This window comes from Vitis vinifera, chromosome 17, assembly GCF_030704535.1.
Source record: "Vitis vinifera cultivar Pinot Noir 40024 chromosome 17, ASM3070453v1".
In the NCBI taxonomy this organism is placed as follows: domain Eukaryota; kingdom Viridiplantae; phylum Streptophyta; class Magnoliopsida; order Vitales; family Vitaceae; genus Vitis; species Vitis vinifera.
Genome location: NC_081821.1, coordinates 898,600 through 919,826, shown reverse-complemented (window position 1 = coordinate 919,826; position 21,227 = coordinate 898,600). Strand labels below are relative to the sequence as shown.

The window sequence follows — 21,227 nt, the reverse complement described above, 5'->3', positions numbered from 1 at the left end:
TTTCGGAACCCAACTTTATAAAATATGAGAACCGGATTTTAATATGGAAAGTAATATTGTTTTCATGCACTCTGAGCCGACTCCATTTTTTGTGTCAAGATTTCCTTTTCGGGTTTCCATTACCGATCTAAAAAAATAGGTAGAAGTGCACTGTAAGAAGTTAGGTTTAGCTATAGTGGTAGCGGCGACGATGAATTGATGTGGAGCTGTGGCAACAATGACATTGGCACCTCCAGATTTTTCTTTTCCTTTAGCTGCTACGGCTATTATTAAGATGGAGGTGGATCAGCGCCGAATAAGTGTTGAAGGATTGGAATTTGATGTAGTGAAGATGGAAGTGGTTTTAGAGTTGGAAGTTGCTGAAACTGGAGATGTGAAGAAGCTACAATGGTGATGGTGGGTTTTAGTCGTGATTGAGGGGAAGTTGGTGGTAATTAATGGCGACAGTGGTTGGCGCTCACCTCGTGCAGCAATCGCATGGTGACTTTACTTCAACTCTCCCTTTTTGAGTGGAAAAACCTAGAAAACGAAGAAAATGACGAAGGAAGAGTAGAAATTGAAAAGATGAGCTAGGAAACTTGTTCAAATTTCGATCGGTGTTGACGTGGAGGCTTGGATGCTGCTGTGGAAGAAAAATTCGGAGGTGCCAAGGTTGTCGCAGCTCTACATCAGTCCATCACCACCGCCGCCATCACTATAGCTAAACCCAACTTCTTACAATGCACTTCTACCTCTTTTTTTTATCGATAATGAAGACTTGGAAGGGCAATCTTGGCACAAAAAATGGAGTTGAACTCAAAGTGCATGAAAGCAATATTACTTTTCATATTAAAATCTGGTTCTCATATTTCATGAAGTTGGGTTATGAAAACCATATATTTTCCGAATGACCCCATCAAAATACAAGTTTCCCATAGAGATTTGAATTAGTAATGTAACCGAGAGTTATAATAGGCTAACAGTCCTCAAAGCGCAACAAACCGTTAAGTATTTCAATTGTTAAGATTATCTTACCAATGATGAAACAACACGTGGCTGTTGGATTTTGTACGACGAAGATTAAGAATTTATTATCCAAATCCCATATTTATTTATTTTTCTTTATTAATCATGTTTAAGAGCATATTAATTGATGGCAACGGTACGACATCGTTTCATGCTGGCCACCTTTCGCGTTGTCTTGGCTTTCGAATCATTTTTCGCGATCCCAACGACGACACTCACTACCAACCAGACCAGGTGGATGGAAAATCTTTTATTTATTTATTATTGTTTTTAATCATTTGAGATCTGAAAAGGTACCGAGAAAAAGATGTAATTTTAAGTTTGTTTTGTTTGGTTGGAGGGAAAGTGAAAAAGAAAATATCCTTTGTTTTGTTTTGTTTTATTTGTTCTCGTACATTCCCCCACGCTTTCTTGGGATCCAAACGTGCGCCTCTTTTTTTTTTTTTTGCTCTGGACAATGTGCTTTCCGAACGCTTAGAGTATGTTCTGCGTTGAAATATATTTTGTTTCTTGCTAATCCATCATCTATGTGTTTTTTCTAATTTATTTCTTGTAGTGTGATCAGGGATAATAATCAGTGAAAAAGGAGAAAATGTGGGGGACTATGAGGCAACGAGTCAGCTACTTGGTGAATTCTGACGCTCCCGTTATTATTTTGTGATCTTGTTTTGGTTTATGAGTTATGGTTTCTATTCATTTCATTTGGATTTGTTGTCAATTTATTGAATGTGATGCCTCTGTTCATAGTTTCTGAAGCACATTTTATGTTTGTGAAAATGTGATGTTGGGAGCAGGCCTTGAACAGGACTCGACCTGTAGTATACGCATCCAGAAGTTATGCATCTGGACCAAAGCAGGTAATATTCACTTATTCCTGTTTACTGTGTTTTTCGGGTATTGACTCCATTTGTGGGTTACTTTGGCTCTTATCGAAACTGTTCTTAAGAAGAGTTTTCTAACTTAAAAACATGTTTGACATGAAAATAATTTTTTAAGAATTTGTTATGAAAATAGGTTATGTTTAAGAATAAATTTTAGGTGTTTTCAGTTGTTTTTGCAGAATGTTTTAAGCAACAACCGAAGATATGAAACTTTTGCATTGTACTTTTATAGAGAATAAGTTGAGAAAATTGTTTTCACATTTTAGCCCCTTGACGGAATTTTGTTTGTAAAAACAATTGAAAACTTTAGGGTCTATTTAGTAATGTTTTCAAAAACAATTCTCCGAAAATATTTTTCAAAAATAGTTTTATGATGTTTCTATAACAAAAGTTCGTTTGAAAAATTGAAATGTTTTCAACTTATTTTTTATGTTTCCAAATTTTTTTTGTAAAAAATAATTTTTATATATAATGCTTTATTTTCAATTATTCTTCATATTTCTCTCATTATTTTTTTAAAACAATCTAAGGAAACAAGTAAAAAAATTAAAAACAACTAAAACAATTTTTTGATGTTTTGTAAAACAAAAGTTTGTTTGAAACTTGAAATATCGTAACCTATTTTCTATGAATAACTTTTACCCATGATTTATTTTTAATCATTCTCCATGTTTGTATAATTATTTTTTTTTAAATATCTGAGAAAATAACTAAAAACATTTAAAAACAATGTAAAGATGTTCTTGGAAACTATTTTATATTTTTTTAAGAACTAAAAATTGTTTTCTATTTCTGGTTGTCAAACATGTTCTCCCATATATTTTTTTTATTCTTAAAAACAGTAACAAACAAATCATTAATAAGAACTGTTTTCTGAAAATCGTTTTAAAAATGTTCCCAAACAAGTCTTCCGTGTCTTCCAGTTTAATATTTTTGCATGAAATTGCTTTGTTGCATCTTGTTATAATGCACTGAGGAAAATGTTGTTGAAAAAAATGCTGAAGAGCATAAGGTGGCATCAAGTTAAAGTTGCTTTCATGGGAATGTATTCAAGTGGTTGCTTTGTATCTACACATGGAAGTGTTTTAAACATTTCTCCTTTTCATTCTATACGGTTTCTTTTACAAGTATTATCTTGTTGAATAAGTGGGTTGCTTTCTCTTAATTTTAGCTTGGGATATACAAGAGTTTGATTGGATACAGAAAATTGTTTATTTGATTCAATCACTCATGTTATTGTAAATAGTTGGTTCTTTTTTTGCATATTATTTTTGGGTCTGCTTGGATCTTCATTGTTGCTCTTATTTCTTTTACAAGCCATAAAAACAAACACCTCTGTCTTTCTTCCTATAGGTTGAACATAAGTCTTGTATTTATGTAGTGTCAATGGAAGTTTTATATGCACCGTTTCTCACATTATCGTGGTCTAAGTTTTTTTGCAATGCTGACATCTTGCAGATGACAGTACGGGAAGCTTTGAATACTGCAATTGATGAAGAGATGTCTGCAGATCCTAAAGTTTTTTTGATGGGTGAAGAGGTGTTGTAGAAACACAAATAGAAACAATTTTCTTCCCTTGTATGCTCATTTTCCTGTGGCTTTTTTTTTTCTCTTTTTGTTAATTATAAATTATTTTTTAAAATTTTGTACCACAGGTTGGTGAATATCAAGGTGCCTACAAGGTAAGACATGCATAGCCAGATAATCCTACTATCTTGTTCTGTCTTCAAATGCTTGTCCATCTGTTCTTTTCACTGAAGTTAGTTTTTCAACTTGCATTCTGGATAGATTTCCAAAGGGCTTTTGGACAAGTATGGTCCTGGGAGGGTTATTGATACTCCAATCACAGAGGTTACTCCTTACACTCGAAAAGACCTTAAGCTTTACCGTTCTTCATGTGCTTAGATAATTTTTTATGCTCTGCCATTTCTCTCTGTTTCTTTTTCTTCTTTTCTTTTTTACTTTGGCTTAGTAAGTATATGCAGCAAGGTGTTTTTCTTAACTTGTCATTGCGGGAATATTCTCAGCATCTGATTTCTGGGGATATGTATTGTAGGCGGGCTTTGCCGGAATTGGAGTTGGTGCTGCTTACCATGGTCTTAAGCCTATCATAGAATTTATGACATTTAATTTCTCCTTGCAGGTCAGAGTTACTTTCTTAAAAATTGGTCTTTGAATTGAGTCTTAATCATGTCTTAGGTCTCTCTTGTGGTATTACCAGTTACCACCTCTATTCCTGTATCACTTCATAAGTCCCAAACTTAAGAGCATTTCAACCAATTTAATTAAATCACATTCATGCAGCCTTTTTCTTACACCACCCTAGGTAAATGATCTAGTTTGGACTTCTTGTAGATTCCGTTAGTGAACATTTGGTTTTTTTTTCCTTAACTTTTTACTTTTTATTTTTTTATTTTTCCTTTTTTTAATCTCACTATTGAATTGTTCCAGGCAATTGACCATATAATTAATTCAGCTGCAAAGTCAAACTATATGTCTGCTGGTCAGATATCTGTGCCAATTGTTTTCAGAGGGCCAAATGGGGCTGCTGCAGGAGTTGGTGCCCAGCATTCTCAGGTGTAGTCCAAATTCTGTCTGATACTTATTGTTTATGCGATTTTGCCATCATATATGGTTAGTCTCCTTCTAACCTTCTAGATGCTCTGCTTATTTTCCCTTCTCTTCCCTTAATCCTACAAGACAAAACATCTAAGCTGCAGATTAATTTCTGGGTCAGCAGTACTTGGTTCAGTTAATGAACAGAGATGCTAAGAAATGAAAGAGAGAGCAAGGGAAAATAAAGCACAAATAAGGGCTGGCCTTTCCGTTTCTGTGGAATGGAGGTTGTCCTCGTCAAAAGGAATTTGATAGCAGTTATAAGTAATTATAGACACTATTGATAACTTATACTTTGCTAACAATGAAACCCGGCCATTAAAGAATTCTAATCTCAACAATATAATATAATTTCAAATAATTTACTCTTAAAAGCATAAGAAATGATAGAATGGCTAGAAAACCATACTTGACCTTTCTTAAATTCTTCAACTATGTAATGCTTTCTTCAAAATCTTCAAATTTTGATTTTTCACAAATCATTTGCTGTACTTCTACTTATAAGAGATCAACGGAAAATCATATACTATGCCCTTTTTGGGCCTGTCGTGTGGTTTTTTCTCAGAAGGATAGAGTTATAAATTGCTAATATGTCACATGGACAGGCCTTTTTACTTTTGGCTGGGCAACAGTGAACAAGACAAATTCATCAAATTTGGGTTTTACTTTATCCCCAAGTTGGTCAACTGCCCTACTTCAAGACTGCTTCATAATAATTTACCAAACAATCATTGTTATTAGTCTAGAATTCATTATGAACTAAAAGGATACCACCCACTTGAGCATTCTGTGTCTAGTATCAAACTTAAAATATAGCTTAAGCAGAAAAAGTTCTCAAATGGACATTGACCTTACTTGAATAAACTAAGAAAAAGTATAGACAATAGTAGATAAAAGGGTCAAGGTTCGTTGAAGATGATCAAATGAGAATCTGTTGGTAATGGGGTTTGGCTTATTTATATTGTTTTTCCGGAATGTGATAAACCAGTGTGGAACCAGTGAGGACTTTCTTTTATATATATATATATATATATATATATTCTTTATGCTGTTTTATTGTGTATTTTCAAGTCAGTGGAAATTGGAAAAAGGTCTAGGAAGAGAATATTGAATGTCCTTATGGTTAATTTTTTACTCATTAAAAGGAGAAAGAACTAATGATTAATAGGTCTGATGTAGATACTCGTGTTAGGAGCATGATTTTCCTGCTTGCAGTGTATAGGAATTGAAACAATGTCAGCATACCACCATGTCTTTCCGGTTGTGGCAAGTATTTTTCAGAGATCTTTTCTTCTGAGAAATATTTTTGGGCACTTCAGGAAACTAAATAGGTAATCCCTAAGGTGAAAAACGCTTTGGAGAGACCTATTGGGTGTTGGTGTTCTTTAAAATTTTTAATCAATAAATGATTACGAACTTGAGTTGTTTTATTATAAGTTATCAGCACTTCTATGAAATTTCTGATTAATTTATTAATAATATCAAAAGTCCACACTAGGTTGAAAGCTCATTTTGGAATTTTGTGCAGTGCTTTGCAGCATGGTATGGTGCATGCCCTGGTTTGAAGGTGCTGGTTCCATATTCATCAGAGGACGCTCGGGGCCTGTTAAAAGCTGCTATAAGGGACCCTGACCCTGTTGTTTTCCTTGAAAACGAATTGCTGTTAGTGTTTTGATGCTTGAGATTTCTCTGTAATTGGATCATTGTATACTTACTCATCCTTGAGTTGAATTTCATGCTGCAGATATGGTCAGTCTTTCCCTGTTTCAGAGGAAGCTCTTGATTCCAGTTTCTCCCTTCCAATAGGGAAAGCAAAGGTGCTTTTTCTTAACATTCTTGTTGCTGCTGATAATGATTTTTATCTTTAGATGCAATTATTCTTCCTCTTCTTGGCTATTGAAGATAGAGCGAGAAGGAAAGGATGTAACTATTGTCACTTACGCAAGGATGGTTGATTATTCTCTCCAGGTTTGAGATTCTTTCTTGAAGCACTATTGCATATAATTGTGAATAACTTGGGTATACTGTTTGATTCAGTTGAAAATATAGTTTTATAATCCTGCACATATTTGGCCTGCACTAAAATGGAATTTAGTTGGATAAGGATATGCTTATTTCTGTTGAGTTTGTATTAAGGATGAAAAAGGCAATGGATTTTATCCATAAAAAAAATGTTTCTTGAGTTGTTAGTTGATAAATTGATTTTAGGGTGCTTTTTCTAAATATTACTTCAATAGGTTGTTTTTCTTGCAGCCGGAACAAATCACTGGTTATGCACTGGTAACTCCATATTGGATCATACAATCTTACTGTGATTGAGTTATAGCATGAGAGCTAATTTGTGTTTCAGCAGTAAGTTGACTGATTATGTAAAGTGAAAATGGAAATTCCACTGATTACTGTAAGTTATGGAACACTCTAACATGGAAAATTTCAGTATTAGGCATCGAATTTTGATATCAAACAACCACTATGTGTAGGAAAGGACGCAAAACTTTATGTTAGATTTAGACTATAACACCAGAATGTAGGTAAAGACTTGTATTCTCAGCATAGATATAGTTCATATGCGTAAAGAGGGTAATCAAAATTACTAAATAGGTGGTTCATATGGCATATAACCAAGGAAGATACAAAAGGTTCATGGGAACAGACATTTGCTTCAATTTTTTAGAATCAAACTTTTGCTAACAGTAAAACCAGAATTACTATGTTCTGTTTTCCACCCACAAGAATTTATTCTCTTACTTGCATTAGGATGTTTTAGCTGTCAAAGTAAATGCAATATCCATTACAGATGCGTGGAAGGCTATATAGGCCATTACATTGCCTTTATTCTGCTGGATTCATTAGTTAAAGGAGCTATGGCATTATAGCTTAGTGTTATCTTCTCCTCAAAGACTGCCACAAGGTGATGGCTACATGTGTACCATTAGATCTTTCACTGTCTCATTTTAGCAACCAACTTTTCTTATTAGTGTTTCTTTTATTGTTATCTTAAATGTCGAGCAAGATATCTTTCCATTTTAATCCACAAGTAACTCAGTTTTTTGGATTCAGGCAGCTGAAATACTCGCAAAAGAAGGAATTAGTGCTGAGGTAACTCAAAAGAAGTTTGAAATTATTTTCTTTGTATTGGATTCAGACAACTAGTAGTTTTGGAAGTTCAGAAAGGTATTCCATTCAGTTTTTAAGGAAAGCAATTGTTGTTCTGTTTGATACAGGTTATAAATCTTCGCTCAATCCGTCCCCTTGACAGATCGGCAATCAATGCTTCAGTCAGGAAAACTAGCAGACTGGTGACTGTTGAAGAGGGGTTCCCTCAACATGGTGTTGGCGCTGAGATCTGGTTACCTTCTTTTTCACCAAATCTATGGCATGGGCGAGGGTGTGATAGTGGTGGTTTAGAATCCTCCTTTTAAGTATTTTTCTTACAACGTGTCTGAATTTCTGCAGTATGTCTGTTATTGAGGAGAGCTTTGATTCTCTTGATGCACCTGTCGAAAGGATTGCAGGGGCAGATATTCCCATGCCTTATGCAGCAAATCTTGAGAGAATGGCTCTTCCACAGGTATGCATCCTGATATTCTCCTTTGTTTTTCTTGTAATTACATTCTACATTGTTTCAGATTTGCTGGTGATCTGGAAATTTATGGCCTGTCCTTGGAATTACATACGACGTCTTATATATTTCTCGGTTGCAAGCAAGATGCTTGTGCCACAGGACTCCCAGGAGGTCTACAAAAAGATATATCTTGATCATATGATTGTATATTCTACCAAACTAGCTAACAAAAAAGTGTGGTAGACTCCATTCGCCCATGGAAGTGAGTAGAGGAAGAATTAAAAGAGAGAAAGGTCTTCCTTATTATAGTTGCTCATTCATAAATTCACTCCACCACTTGGTAATGGTGGATAGAAAATGAGATTCAGTTCAAACAGGAAGTTTATTTTCAATATAATTGTCCAAATCCACTAGAAAGATGTCTTGTGATATATTTCAAATTTTTCTTCCAGCCAAAAACTTGTTTCACATTCTAAAATAGCCCTTTAGATGTGGGGCACCCTTTTGTTTTGCAAAGAAGCCACTGCCTCAACTTGGAAGCCAATTAAAGGCTGACACTGAATTTCGCTAGAAATTGTATTATGGAACTTCAATTCTACCTAATTCCTGATTGAAGTTTTGAGATAATACTCTTGACTTGGTCATTTAAATCGTAGTTCTGATCTACTATGCAGATTGATGATATCATTCGTGCGGCAAAGAGGACTTGCTACAGATCAGCTCCTAAGGCTGCAGCCGCTTAGCATGATCAAGATTGCTTAAGCATTTCATCTCCCATTTCCATTTTCAGAAAAGGTATCTTTTTTATCCACCTATGTCTATGCACACACAAATGTTGTGCATTCCCTCAAAATTCGGCCAACGCTAGTGACAGCTGCTGGTTCAGCACATTCCTGTCACCGAGAAACATTAAAATAAACATTCTATTTTTATTTATTTATTATTATTATTATTATTAAGAAATAAGGGTTTGTAACAATTTTTTCCCCTGTGGGAGATCATGATTTTGTAAACTGACAAAGAGTGATCATGAAACTAAGGCGTAAATTATCAATACTTTTGTTCTTTATTTTGTCGGTCTTATTTCATTCTTTTCTTAGAGATACATCATAGAAAGTTTGGGATCCAAGAAAAAGGTCAAGTGAGCATCCCTGGTCCTGGTGGCGCCGTTGGAGGAGGTGGTGGTGGGCTCGGTGGCTTGCGGTCTGGGCTTCCCACCCGCCGCACAGTGACCAATCTGGGTGCATATCCCCCTTCCCTGCTTTGTGCATTAACTGATTCCATCTTCTCACCTGATGCAAAAACATACCAGTAAGTATTCACAATAGGAGATGAGAACAAAACTTTGGACTGGCAGATGTCTGTGGACTGTGTGTGGTGGTTTTCTCTTTCTCTAGGAAGAATAAAAACTGAAAACAAGCCTGTTACAACCAAGAAATAGGATGGTGATTGTGAGAAAACAAAGAATAAGGCTTCTCTTCACTTCAAGCTTCATTTCTCCTTAGAAAGAAAGAGAAATGTAGGTGTTGACTTTCATGCAACGATTCCAAACGAAAAGAAAAGCTCATAGATTTAATGTGGTTAGGAAGATTGTCTATATCCACGGAACAGGGAAGAAAACTTTCACTATATCTCTAATTACCCTTATAGGTATTTATACTAACTCTCAGGTAATGAAATTCCAAAAATACCCTTGAACATACCCTGAGGATAAAGGTGTTATCCCCCACCCTCCAACCTATCGTTGGCTCTCAATAATAAAAATACAAACTTAAATGGCAAAAGTCATCGCTCCATTTCAATATTTGTCCATTTTTCTTCATATATCTTTCATTCAATATGAGTCACATATTCCAAGAGTAGGTATGATTTTCCCTTTTATACATACTTACCCATGTTTATTTGCAGTTTTTAATTCTGTTCTTTTACTAGGTCAAGCTGGATAGATACCAACTAAATGGTTAGGTATTGACATTTGGGCTACTGCATCTCTCCCATTTGTGATTGACCCACAGACTCAGTAGGTTGAATATTGTGGTCTTTGAATGGGAAAATGTCCATGCGCTCTTTTGTCTTTTTTTCCTTTTTTCTCTGTATTCATCTTTTTCAATAATCTTCACATCCTTTTCGGCGTGAATATGGTCCATATTGGCTGCAGGATGTGCTCATATACATTCTTATGTATTATCTAATAGTTGAATTATTATAGCTTTAACATGGCATTGGAGCCTTGAGACACAAACTAACATCCCCTAAATTAACATAATAAGAAATTGTGTATGAAGAAATTAATTATAATAATACTAAGATTATGTTTGGTTTTTGAAAAATATTAAGGTAAGAAAAAAATGATGTCCTATTGTTTGGTTATAATATGGAAAATATTAATATATATATATATATATATATATAATTAAAATTAGTTATAAACTTATATACTTTTAAATTATTTAATCTTTATATTAAGAAGTTAAGATAAGTTAAATAAATTTAAAATAATTTATAAACTTTTTTTTTTTTCTTTAACTTTTCCTCTCCATTCTCTTTCTTTTTAATCATCTTTCTAATTTTTTGAAAACCAAACATAGTTTAAGAAAGTTTGTTATATTGTATTTCTTAACTCCTTGAGATGGTTGCAATAAGTTATAGATGCCTAGATATGGTTTCCTTTGGTATATTTCCAATTTGGGGTTCGAATAAGCTCATCAAACTACATTCAAGAATATCCTAATACCACAAAGTTGCTCCAAGCTCTTTCAAGTATTTCAAAAGTTCCTCCGAACATCTTCAAGTACTTTTAAGGTTCTAAAACATTTTGGAGTTGCTAATATAGAAATTAGAGTCATATGATTTAAATAAGATGTTATATAAAAATTATCAAGTCATGAGATATAATCAAGACATTGTATTGATATAACTTAGAATAAAATTACATTCAACATCATCTAGAAAAGAATTTGAAGTGATTACATGTAAGTTTAAAAACTAAGAGGTAACTATTTTAACAAATACTTATTTTCCAAGTAGAAAGAGATTTCTTGAAGGCAAAAGCCTTTCAATATAACCACCATCCCTTCCTTTTCCAAAATTGTTTATGAATCCTTTTTTTTTTTTTTTTGACATAAAAGTGCTTATTTTTGGAAGGGCAATTCAAAAACTAAGAGGACTCATTGTTATAGTTGAAGTCAAGGATATATATTACTGCTCAAAATAAATCATTACTATTTCTGTATCGATATATTTATTCTCTAGATAATATCTCTTCCTAAAAACAAAACATAGATATAAAAAATTAAAAATCCCATAAAATCTTACTAAGAACAAAAGAAAAATAATATGTGATTTTGTGAAAAAGAAAAAATTGTATATTTATATTTCATACAACTTGTTTCTGAAAATGATAAAATTTATTTATTATTTTCAAAAAAATAAATAAATAAATCCAATTCTAATAAGATGAACAAGAAAAAGAAGATGGTGATGAAGAGACATTTAGGATTAGGTTTAAAGTTGCATAAAAATAATTTCATGCTTCTTCCATATTCAGAACAGCTTACATAAAAATAAGAGAAAATATCTTAAATTTATCTTCAAAAATCATTTTGTTTCCAAAACAAATTTGCTACTTATTTCTTAATTTTAAAAATTATTTTTGCTCTAAAGAGTAGAAAAGTGTTTTTCCCTATCTTCCTTTCCCGATTAAGTTGGAAATTCATGATATAATAACATACAAATTGTTTTACTCTTCTCAGCATTTACACAGCCCCCCCACCTCAATGAAAAACTTTCTAATAGAGCTTTGTACTACAAATGACAGAGTTGTTGCCTAACAATATTCAAAAAGTGAAAGCAAGATGTCTTTAAAATTTACATTACTCCAGATATGCCCACCAAGATCTTCATATTTTTTTCTTAATTTTTATTTTTTTTTATTTTCATTTTCAAACCAAGGGTATAGGATATGGGTCCTTTCTTTTATCTCTTCAGAGGAAATTATTTAATAGTCGCCCACTGTTTTACATTATGAACTTGAAACAAGTTACGTTTTCAAGATATGCATTAAAACTAATTATAAATACAAGGCTGAGTATTCTCAACCGTCAACAGTCTCATGCTTTAAGTACATGACCAGAAGAAGCAAAGGCCAAGAGTCTCTCACCTTAGAGATCTACAGTGGGAAAGATTAGGATGATGGGAAAATTTTGGAGAAGCTAAATTTATTCTGTTAGTTTAGAATTTAAGACATTACCTTATTGGGAACCATCTGGTGAAGCTCAAAACCTTAACCAATGCCTCTACTCAGAAGCTCATGCTTTTAGCTTAAGATATGTCTTAATAATTCCCATCATCTCGCTCCCTGAGAATCGCCCAAGACATCCCCTTGCAGCTGCTATTTCAGTAAATTCTGAAACCGAATCACCATTGAAAGCTTGTTTACTTCTCTCTTCCATCTTTTCCAAACCTTCTGTTAGATCTTCATCCCCCTTGATGGTTGGAAGAGGGAATGGTTCAAGTGAAGTTTTCATGATGGCGGCTTCTCCACCCATTGCATCAACAAAGTCTTTCAACTGACAAATTGCAAATGGAACAGGTTCAAAACTGTGATCTCCATATTCAACTGGAGTAGAATGGTCTCCAGTAACACAAAGATAGTATTCAAATTTCCCAGTTGATTCTGCCTGCCAGAGGAGCCTGGCCAGCTGTCCTATAGCTCTGTCTACAGCTTCCATTGCTTTGACTTTGAAAATGCTCGCCTTGTCATGGCCTGCATCATCAATAGCCTGCGACAAACATAATCAAGAAGAAAATCATATTAACATCAAAGGAAAAACTTGAATCTGTTATCTTACAGATATAGAAGATCCTGAATTTGACAGTCAGGCCTGCATAGATAACTTATCTGTTGAGGAACACATCAAAGGGTGGAAACCCAAGTAAAATATTTCAGCAACCAATAATTGTAGGCCCCCGATTTTACCATCTTATCTTTAGATTGTGAAAATTTTCCTAAATAGATGTGGCAGAAAGTTTCAATTCAGTTGGTTCAGGATTCTTGATCTTAATTGTGAATCTTGTCAATAGGTTTTTCAGTTTATTCATTCATCTACAAAAATATTCCAGCAGTTCTGTCTCAGTGCTTCAGTGTGCACAAGTCTGAGCTGAGCCTCATACCCAAGGTTGATCACTTCCTAGGCTTGAGAATGTTGACGGGAGGAAATTTTATTAAACAAAAATCAAGACAGGCAAGAGATAAAAATTAAAAAGCATGGAGGTCTGAAACTCAAGAGCTCACACCTTAATGTGAAGAAACCCAAAATCATAGCCATCCGATCGGCCAGGTTTGTGCTCATCCTCCCCTGGTACAAAAACACTAGGGCAAGACTGCAAAGGAGCTGATAGTGCTTTAGCTATGGCAGTTGCTTTGGAAGTTAGAAGTGTTCGATAGTCTCCAGTTGCTCCGGGAGCTTCTAGGATATCAATACCAAGTGATAAGCCCAGGCCAGCTATAATTTTAGTGGGAGCTACCATGCATGGCCATAGCCCATGTTTCTTTTCAAACGGAGGAACCTGAAAAAAAATATTTCAAAAGAATAAAGAAACCAAAAATGCACTGCAAATTGATCCTCTTATCTCCAAACAGTTCTGAGAGTTCACCCTCCTTGTCCAATTTTAGAAATGTATACGTATACATCCAAAGTTACACAGAATGTTACCAGGTGCCCTTTTAGGTTCAAATGTTTTTGTGAGAAATTTTTATTCTTTCTTCGAAATTTAAAAGCATATATTTGTACATCTAAAGATACAAAGCTACACGATCATAGCCCAACAGTAGACACATCAGTATTGTTGCTACCTAATAGTATGGAGAAAGTGCATGCCAATTTGTCAAAATGCTTATAGTTGGATTTATGTAAGCTCATTCTTTATTTACAGAAACTAACCAGAGGGGTGTAAATAGGGTTGTCCAATTTATATGGTCCAAATCCAGTTTCTTGATTTCTCAATTTTTCAATTTTTCAATTCAATTTCTGTGAAATCTAGAAATATGAAATTTTGATTAATTCCAAATCTAACTTTAAGAATTATTATTATGGAACACTTTATTCATATCAGGAATATAGAGGAACCAATCATAATAATACACGGAAACATCCTACAGAAATTTCTACAGGTGTAAAATCACGGGTCTCAGCAAATTGCAAAACAAATCCACTAAATATGAAAAGCAAGTACACAGATTTACTTGACTTAGAAGCAACCGACTTCCAAGTGAACTTTAGGCAGTACCTACAGTTTACTTTCATGTCCATATAGTATACCTCATGCTCCTTAGTGAATACCTCAACTCCAACTCCTTTAAGTGACGAGGTCAACCTACCAATGCTTTTCACCAAAAGTACTTTCAAGTTTCGAACTAGAAAGATTTTTGAGAATTTAGGGACAATGGTGAAGTAATGGCAAAATAATAATTTTTTTTAATGTGTGTCCTTCCTTCTAAAGGGTTTTGAAAAATAATTTTCTTTTTATAAGCACAAAACCCCAATTAGAATACAATAGGAAGTATAATAAAGTCAGGAAGTGAGAACCAATAAGAATAGGAGATTTTTAAACTTCTTTTTACATCAAATTCAATTATTAATTTTTCCATTATTTAACCAAATCCAAAACTGCATACTTTCCTTAATTTGCTTTACTTCCTTGAATCTTCAATCTTTCTTTTGAAGCTAATTAGTTCCTTAGAAGTGGTGTATTGGATCAAATGCTTTTGGAATGAAATTATCAACTTAATCTAGCCATGCTAGTTCATTAACAAGAAGTAGTGCATTGGATCAAGTGCTTTTGGAACAAATTTACCAGCTTAATCTAGCCTATGCTAGTACACTAACAACTTACCTAAGTGATACAACATTTGGAAAAAGAATGAGACATCATTTAAGGGCTGAGACAACAAACCTCAATGCAAATACCGCAACCTCGTAAAAGGACAACATTAGCAATGTTCTTTCCTTCTGCTGCCCGCTTTGCGTTCAAAGGGTGAGAAACAAGAATTCGTGATATCTCCTTGGACAATTCATTAACAACTGCAGCTGTGTGCTTTGCTTCATCAGTATCATCTAGAGCTGTAGCTTGTAAAAGCAAACGGTTATCCTTTAATGGGTCTGTTCCTGATATATTTCCACTCAAATTTGGTCCTTTCACAACCACTCCGCATCTATGCTCTGTTGCATACCTGTATAGAAAATGATGTTGTTTTAAGTTTCTACTATACTGTCTCCAAATCAAAGGGCTTTAACCTCAACCCAAAAACTCAAGTGTCTGATTTTACTTGATATAAGAGACTCTACACAAACTTGGAGATGGGAAGCACTCTTAAAAGCATTTAATGTAGAGGTAGTTAGACCAACCAAACTTAATCCTTTTCTTGATAGACTTCCTAATTCATCGGGACTTGTTCAAAAAAATGAATGGAGTTCTAAGTTCTTAAGAATAATTGATAGTGACTTGTTCCAAAAAATGAATGGAGATTTAAGTTCTTAAGAACCTTTTATTTAACACAGTTCTCATAAAAAATTTCCAGTTCCAAGGATGTTCAGTCAAGCAATAGAAATGTAAGTTACTGCACATCTGCACCTGACTCTGACTTCATACTGAGGAAAAGATGGCAGCTTCATTCCATCCAGTGCAGCACAGAGGATGGGGCCTTCTTCTTCGAAGTGCCTGTCAGCCCTTCTACTGGTGACTATTCCAGTCTTCTCATCTAAAGTTGCAAAGTTTGACTGTAGATAAAAGAATGCAGAGGGGTCACAGGATGGAACAAGCAAAAATGACAAAGAACTTTAGAACACAATCCCTTTTTACAAATGATAAAAGGAAAAATTCACAATAATAGAAAAATAGCAAGAAATAGAAAGCTGCAATATATTCAAGTGCGCACTTATGCACATGTACATGTTTGCTACTGTATGTCGGATATAAGTATGTTATATATGTGTTTAGGCATGTTGGTATGAATTTATTTACAAACTCATCACAAATGAACCATAACAGGAGGTAGAATCCTACAAGAGAAATGAAAATAAAAAATAGAAATTATCATTTCATGAAATCCTAATACTGCTCCGACATCATAAATAGGGATGTTATTTCCTAGTTCAACTGGAAGCCATCTTCTTCAGAATGCTCATTCTTCATGGAGGATTTGTACATTCAAATGCTAAGTCAAAGATTATGGAGCCATTCAATTTTCTTGGAACATCCCAACTGTACCTACCATACATCAATATGGTAGAATCATGCAGGGGCTCAGAAGTCCAGCTAATCAGATAATGAAAAGTCAATTAGTTGTGAATTTCATACTTCATAGGCGAACATAATCTCATACATAATATTTAGCCTACCGATAGAAATATATTCAAGTTTAGTTCTTTTACTGCACCAGCTGAAAAGGAAGAGTTTGTAGCAACATGCAAAATGCAGGATCTGCCTTGTCAGCAACAAATATGCACAAATCTATATAAACCTTGGGTTGTTCTATAGAAACCAAAAAGAAGAAGAGTGAAAATAAATCATTTGGTGTGCCTTTCTAGTAAGGCAAAAGACATTATGAATAATTCAAAGCTTCAAGCTTGGCAAAGAGGTATAAACTCTTGAGCAGAGTATGCCCTCTATTGAAGCAGCAGAAGATACTCGTTTTGAAAAGGTATCAACCTGCTTCAGATAAACCAGAGGAGAGCCAGTTAAAATCAGTTTTTTGTACTTCAATTCTCAAAGAACCTGAGAACTTGCCCTATTAAAATAAATAAATAATAAATACAAAAGGAAGAAGAAGAGTTCAGGAGCACCTTTAATGTGATTTTCTTGGTGGCACATCTTCCTTAGAAAATTCTGAACACCTTCTAATGTGACTTTCTTGGTGGCATGCCTTGCTTAAGAAACTCACCTAACTTCGGGCTCCTAATATCTATTCCATTGAGAATTCATTATAAAGCCATTATCATTTCAACCACTGTGACTTTTCTTGATAGGAAAGCTAAATTTCAAAAGAATCTCAAACACATTTCAAAACTTTCTCCATGAACATAGATATGGATAGGGTAAGTCTTGATTCAGATTGGGTTTGTAAATGTTGGAGGCAATTGCAAATCTCCCAAGCTAATACTTGGTTTAATGCCTTCACTACACAAGGATTCTGGTATCTATTTCATTCATCTTGTGAACCATTAGTCATTCCACATCAGTGCTTGTTGATCCTTAAGGGTAAATTTTACTTTAGTAAACAAGAAGTTGAAGACTGTTTTTACAAACATTTATCAGGATTTTCCAGACTCAAATTATCATTAGCATTTATTTTTTATTGACTCAAGACTCGATATCACATTCATGTTGGTCCAAACTCTCTGTTTAATCAAAAGACCAGCTAGGATTTCCTGAATTCTATTTTCTATATAAAATAGGCATGAAATAATAGCAGTGGGATAGAAGGTCACAATACAAAAAATTCTTTACCATACACCATATTGTCTGACACTTGGATGCCATATTCTACCTAATGCATACTTGGTTAAAAAGAAATGATAGGCATTATAAATATGAACATGAAATGAGAGAAAAAAAAAAAACAAAAATAAATATCCACCTTGAATGCAATATCTCCAGGTAACATTGCTAATCCAGCACCCATGGACTCAAATGCACCTCGGCCTCGGTAATATATTCTTGGGTTATAACCCAATAAAGAAAGGTGTGCGGTGTCGCTTCCACAACCCAAGCCTACTTCAACAGGATCCATGAGACCATTAACTCCAGCAGATGCAATGGCATCTAAATTTGGTATTTTGGCTGCTTGCAGAGGAGTCTTGTATCCCAACCTTGGCAAAGAGACATCTCCTATGCCATCAATCAGCACAAATGCCACTCTTGTCTTAGGCTTGACTGCACTATCCATGATCCTATATGCTATATGTAGCTGTCCTAGCTCTTTTGAAATAAGAAAATAGCAGTGTTGAGAATGCACAATTACTCAACACCAGGCCATCCTACTCCAGCAATCTGAAAAAGAAGAAAGATGTTAACTTCACAATGACCGAATTGTCATGTACACTAAACTAACTAGACACTGGGAACACCACTAAACAAATTTGGGTCAGTTCATGTGGAAAATTCAGAGAAATGAAGGTTAAAATTGTCAAAATCTGTCCTGTTGATATTTTGATTGATTTAGCTAAAAATTTGGACAAAATGATTAGAAGTTTTGAAATTTTCATACTGGTAAAAGTGAGACATGAATTAAGTTCTGATAGATTTCCATTTCGAGTCAAAAAAATTTCTATTTGTCAATTTGGGAATTGAAAGCCATTTTAGATACTTAAGAGTACATATCAGCAATATGAACTTACATCTGCCTCTAATAACAATCAAGTGAACAACCACCTCCCCTCCTTCCCAGATTAAAAAACATAGAATTTCATTTTATTTATTAAAACATTAAAACAAACACAAAGCACTAATTTCTTGATCTTCCTGACCAAAAGTATTTGAATTTGAAGATGGATTTTCATCCGTACAAGTAAAAAGATAAATTGAACAATCATACACAGGAAAATGATTGCCCTTGATAAAACACAAGCTTATTTTCTCGAGATTCGTCAAAATTTCTCAAATGGCTTTCTCCCACTATATAAGAAAACTTCCACATGAGATGCCATTAAATAATATATAATCAATTCAGACCCACTGGTGGCTATGTACAAAAATTGGGTTTAGGGTTTGCAGGCACTGAACCATGAAGTCGTAAAATTGGAAATGTAAGATGATTGATGATAATCATAAATCTTACCTGTAAGAAGCTTCAGCTGTGCTTTTTCCTGCTGTATTTAGACTGCGAAAAAGATTAGGAGGTAGGGTTTTTTAAGATTTATCTAGGGTTTAGGTTCAATTTCCTTACCGAAAGCAAGAAGATACTGACCACCATCTGGTTTTTCTTCTGCATTGCAACCATTGGGAAAAGCAAAAGTTGATGACGATCCACTCGGTGGGGAAGCAAGTTGCCCAAGGGCCAAAACCGGCCCGACCCAAATAACTTTATGAATTCCCTCAGTGGGGGAAGAAAGTTGTCCAAGGCCCAAAATCCGGCCCAACCCAAATACCTTTATGAATTCCCTCAATGGGGAAGAAAGTTCAAAGTTGTCCAGGGTCCAAAATCCGGGATTTGTGACAAATGTATGGCTACTGGGGAAAGTAATTTTTAAAATGCTGTAGATAGGAAAATAATTTCAATTCTATGGCACTTTTTAACACGTGGGATGAGAGTAGAAAAAAAATAGCATTTTATATTTGAAAAGAAGTGGAAACCATTTCCCCTAGTCCGTTTTCTTCTCCGCCTCAAAACTCATTTTGTCCTCTGCTCGAAAACCCATTTTCCCGCACATTGATCATGGAGTGGATATCCTTGCCTCAACACCAATAGAAAGGAAGTGAAGTGCAGATATGAGAGACCATTGCCCTCGATGTTTTCTGTATGTTTTGTGGTTATATTTAGTGGTGTGGTTGTGTTTGGTCACCGAGAAAGTGTGGGAAAGTTGAAAAAAAAAATAAAGTTTTCATTTTTTTTTTACAATGAAACCAAGTAGACTAAAAATTATGGAGAAAGTTTTCATTTTTTTTGTGGTTTGGCTTGTTGTGAGTATGTTTGGTTGCCAAGAAAGTGTGGGAAAGTTGAAAATTTTGTTTTCATTTTTTTATCGGTTGGCTCCGACACAATATTCGTCACCGATTATCGGTTGAAGGAAATTTCGGTAATTTTCGAGAAATTTCCTGATATTTCCTACCAGTCCAGCCCGCGCATAGGATACAAAATTTGTCTAACTTTTTTTATAAAAAAACATAAGATGGTATTTGGTAATATGATAATGATTTGTAGGGAAAGGTTATGTTTTTCAGCCTAGCTCAAAAATCGTGGATTTAGGGTTTGTGAAATTTAAATCCAATGGCACAAAAGCAAAGAGACCCCTAGAACAGATCCAGAAAAAGCTTTTTTTTTTTTTTGTTTTCGTTAGGGGTTTTGCATGGATTTTCTCGGAAATAAAACGATGATGAATTTTCCCGGAAATCGAATGGGGGATGGATTTTATTGGGAATCAAACGGGTGTTGCCAAAAAAATAAAAAATAATAACATGATTAGATTAGTACCTACGAGGATTGAGAGTGGCAGATTCAATGAGGGTAAAATGGGATTCTTCATTGGGTGAAGCTTGTTGTCAATGTAGTGAAGGAAATGCTACCAGCGGTGGCAAATTCAATTTCATGGAGCAAAATGGGATGCTTCACTGGGTTGCAACTTGGAACCAAATCCAACGAGATTTTGGAGATTATGGATGGTGTAATTTGGGTTGGGTTTAGGAAAACATTGAAACTAGCCCAATCGAATATGGGTTAGATTTGGCTTGGGACATAATGAAGTATTGGATCATTTTAATTAAACAATTATTATTATATTTAATTAATATTCAAATCATTTATCATATATAAAAATGGATATACTATCTTTTTATTTGTTAAAATTAAATAGTTTATCTTGTATAAAATGAATACATTAAATTGAATTTGATAAATTAAAATAAATTTAATTTGACTCAGTCTTATATATCTTTTATTTAATTCTTTTTAGGTACATGAATGGATAGTTTGCTTATAATTGTGTGTTACAAGGATGGTGAAATAATTCATGGCCCAAATGGGGTGTGTTACAATTGTCCTCCTAAAAAAGGTGTTTTAGTGAACAATTTGATCAAATATGATGAGTTTGAGGATAAGTTGTATCATGTTATGTCGATCGATTGCGCTCATAACATGTTATCTATGATATTTTGGTATCCAATTCTTATGTCGATTGGAAATGGGAACATTAACTATATATAATTACCAATTAAAGATGATGATGATGATGATGTAAGGTTAATGTTTCATGTTGTAGCACAAATCCCACCATCAAATACTATTGAAATGTATTTGCAGACACGTCCAAGGGATCATTCATCTGGGTTAAGTCCATCATTTGATCAAGAAATTATGGGTCATGATGTGGAAATACCAGCATAAGGGAATTTGGCAGTGCACACTGATGAAATGGAGGAGAATTAGCACATAATGACGAAATAAG

At 34.3% G+C, this 21,227-nt stretch overlaps 2 protein-coding genes and 1 long non-coding RNA gene across 6 annotated transcripts; 1 reads left to right on the top strand and 2 right to left on the bottom strand.

Annotated features, from left to right (window-relative positions):
- The first annotated feature begins 1,283 nt into the window (after positions 1–1,283).
- LOC100247469 (pyruvate dehydrogenase E1 component subunit beta-1, mitochondrial) lies at positions 1,284–10,244 on the top strand. 2 transcript variants are annotated; one of them, XR_788103.3, is made up of 16 exons: positions 1,284–1,484; positions 1,562–1,633; positions 1,800–1,862; positions 3,345–3,425; positions 3,542–3,568; positions 3,675–3,737; positions 3,943–4,029; positions 4,338–4,463; positions 6,031–6,164; positions 6,247–6,319; positions 6,405–6,470; positions 7,563–7,601; positions 7,727–7,851; positions 7,959–8,073; positions 8,742–8,862; positions 10,000–10,244. XR_788103.3 is itself a non-coding variant. In XM_010665482.3 (15 exons), the coding sequence occupies exons 2-15, from the start codon at positions 1,598–1,600 to the stop codon at positions 8,808–8,810; spliced, it is 1,104 nt and encodes a 367-aa protein (XP_010663784.1). In that variant the 5' UTR covers positions 1,284–1,484; positions 1,562–1,597; the 3' UTR covers positions 8,811–9,360. The 2 variants fall into 2 exon arrangements, 1 of the variants encoding a protein (XP_010663784.1); XM_010665482.3 differs by lacking the exon at positions 10,000–10,244 and having other exon boundaries at positions 8,742–9,360.
- LOC100242276 (uncharacterized) lies at positions 9,104–9,808 on the bottom strand. The gene is made up of 2 exons (XR_788101.3): positions 9,499–9,808; positions 9,104–9,359 (listed from the first exon to the last, which is right to left on the bottom strand). It is a non-coding gene; the product is annotated as an uncharacterized LOC100242276 (long non-coding RNA).
- A 1,852-nt stretch (positions 10,245–12,096) lies between the features above and the next one.
- LOC100242333 (2,3-bisphosphoglycerate-independent phosphoglycerate mutase-like) lies at positions 12,097–19,120 on the bottom strand. 3 transcript variants are annotated; one of them, XM_010665487.3, is made up of 7 exons: positions 19,034–19,120; positions 18,905–18,946; positions 17,705–18,117; positions 15,700–15,845; positions 15,022–15,298; positions 13,363–13,635; positions 12,097–12,848 (listed from the first exon to the last, which is right to left on the bottom strand). In XM_010665487.3, the coding sequence occupies exons 3-7, from the start codon at positions 18,011–18,013 to the stop codon at positions 12,375–12,377; spliced, it is 1,479 nt and encodes a 492-aa protein (XP_010663789.1). In that variant the 5' UTR covers positions 18,014–18,117; positions 18,905–18,946; positions 19,034–19,120; the 3' UTR covers positions 12,097–12,374. The 3 variants fall into 3 exon arrangements, with proteins under 3 accessions (XP_010663789.1, XP_010663788.1, XP_010663790.1); XM_010665486.3 differs by having other exon boundaries at positions 19,013–19,113; XM_010665488.3 differs by lacking the exon at positions 18,905–18,946 and having other exon boundaries at positions 19,013–19,114.
- Between the last annotated feature and the right edge of the window lie 2,107 nt (positions 19,121–21,227).

Coding starts and splice junctions, on each gene's coding strand:
- LOC100247469 (XM_010665482.3), top strand. CDS start 1,598: ATGTGGGGGACTATGAGGCAACGAGTCAGCTACTTG. Junction 4,030..4,337: donor CATTTAATTTCTCCTTGCAG/GTCAGAGTTACT, acceptor GAATTGTTCCAG/GCAATTGACCATATAATTAA. Junction 8,074..8,741: donor AGAGAATGGCTCTTCCACAG/GTATGCATCCTG, acceptor TCTACTATGCAG/ATTGATGATATCATTCGTGC.
- LOC100242333 (XM_010665487.3), bottom strand. CDS start 18,013: ATGGATAGTGCAGTCAAGCCTAAGACAAGAGTGGCATTTGTGCTGATT. Junction 15,846..17,704: donor CTGGAGATATTGCATTCAAG/GTGGATATTTAT, acceptor TTTTATCTACAG/TCAAACTTTGCAACTTTAGA. Junction 15,299..15,699: donor CAGTATGAAGTCAGAGTCAG/GTGCAGATGTGC, acceptor TTTTCTATACAG/GTATGCAACAGAGCATAGAT.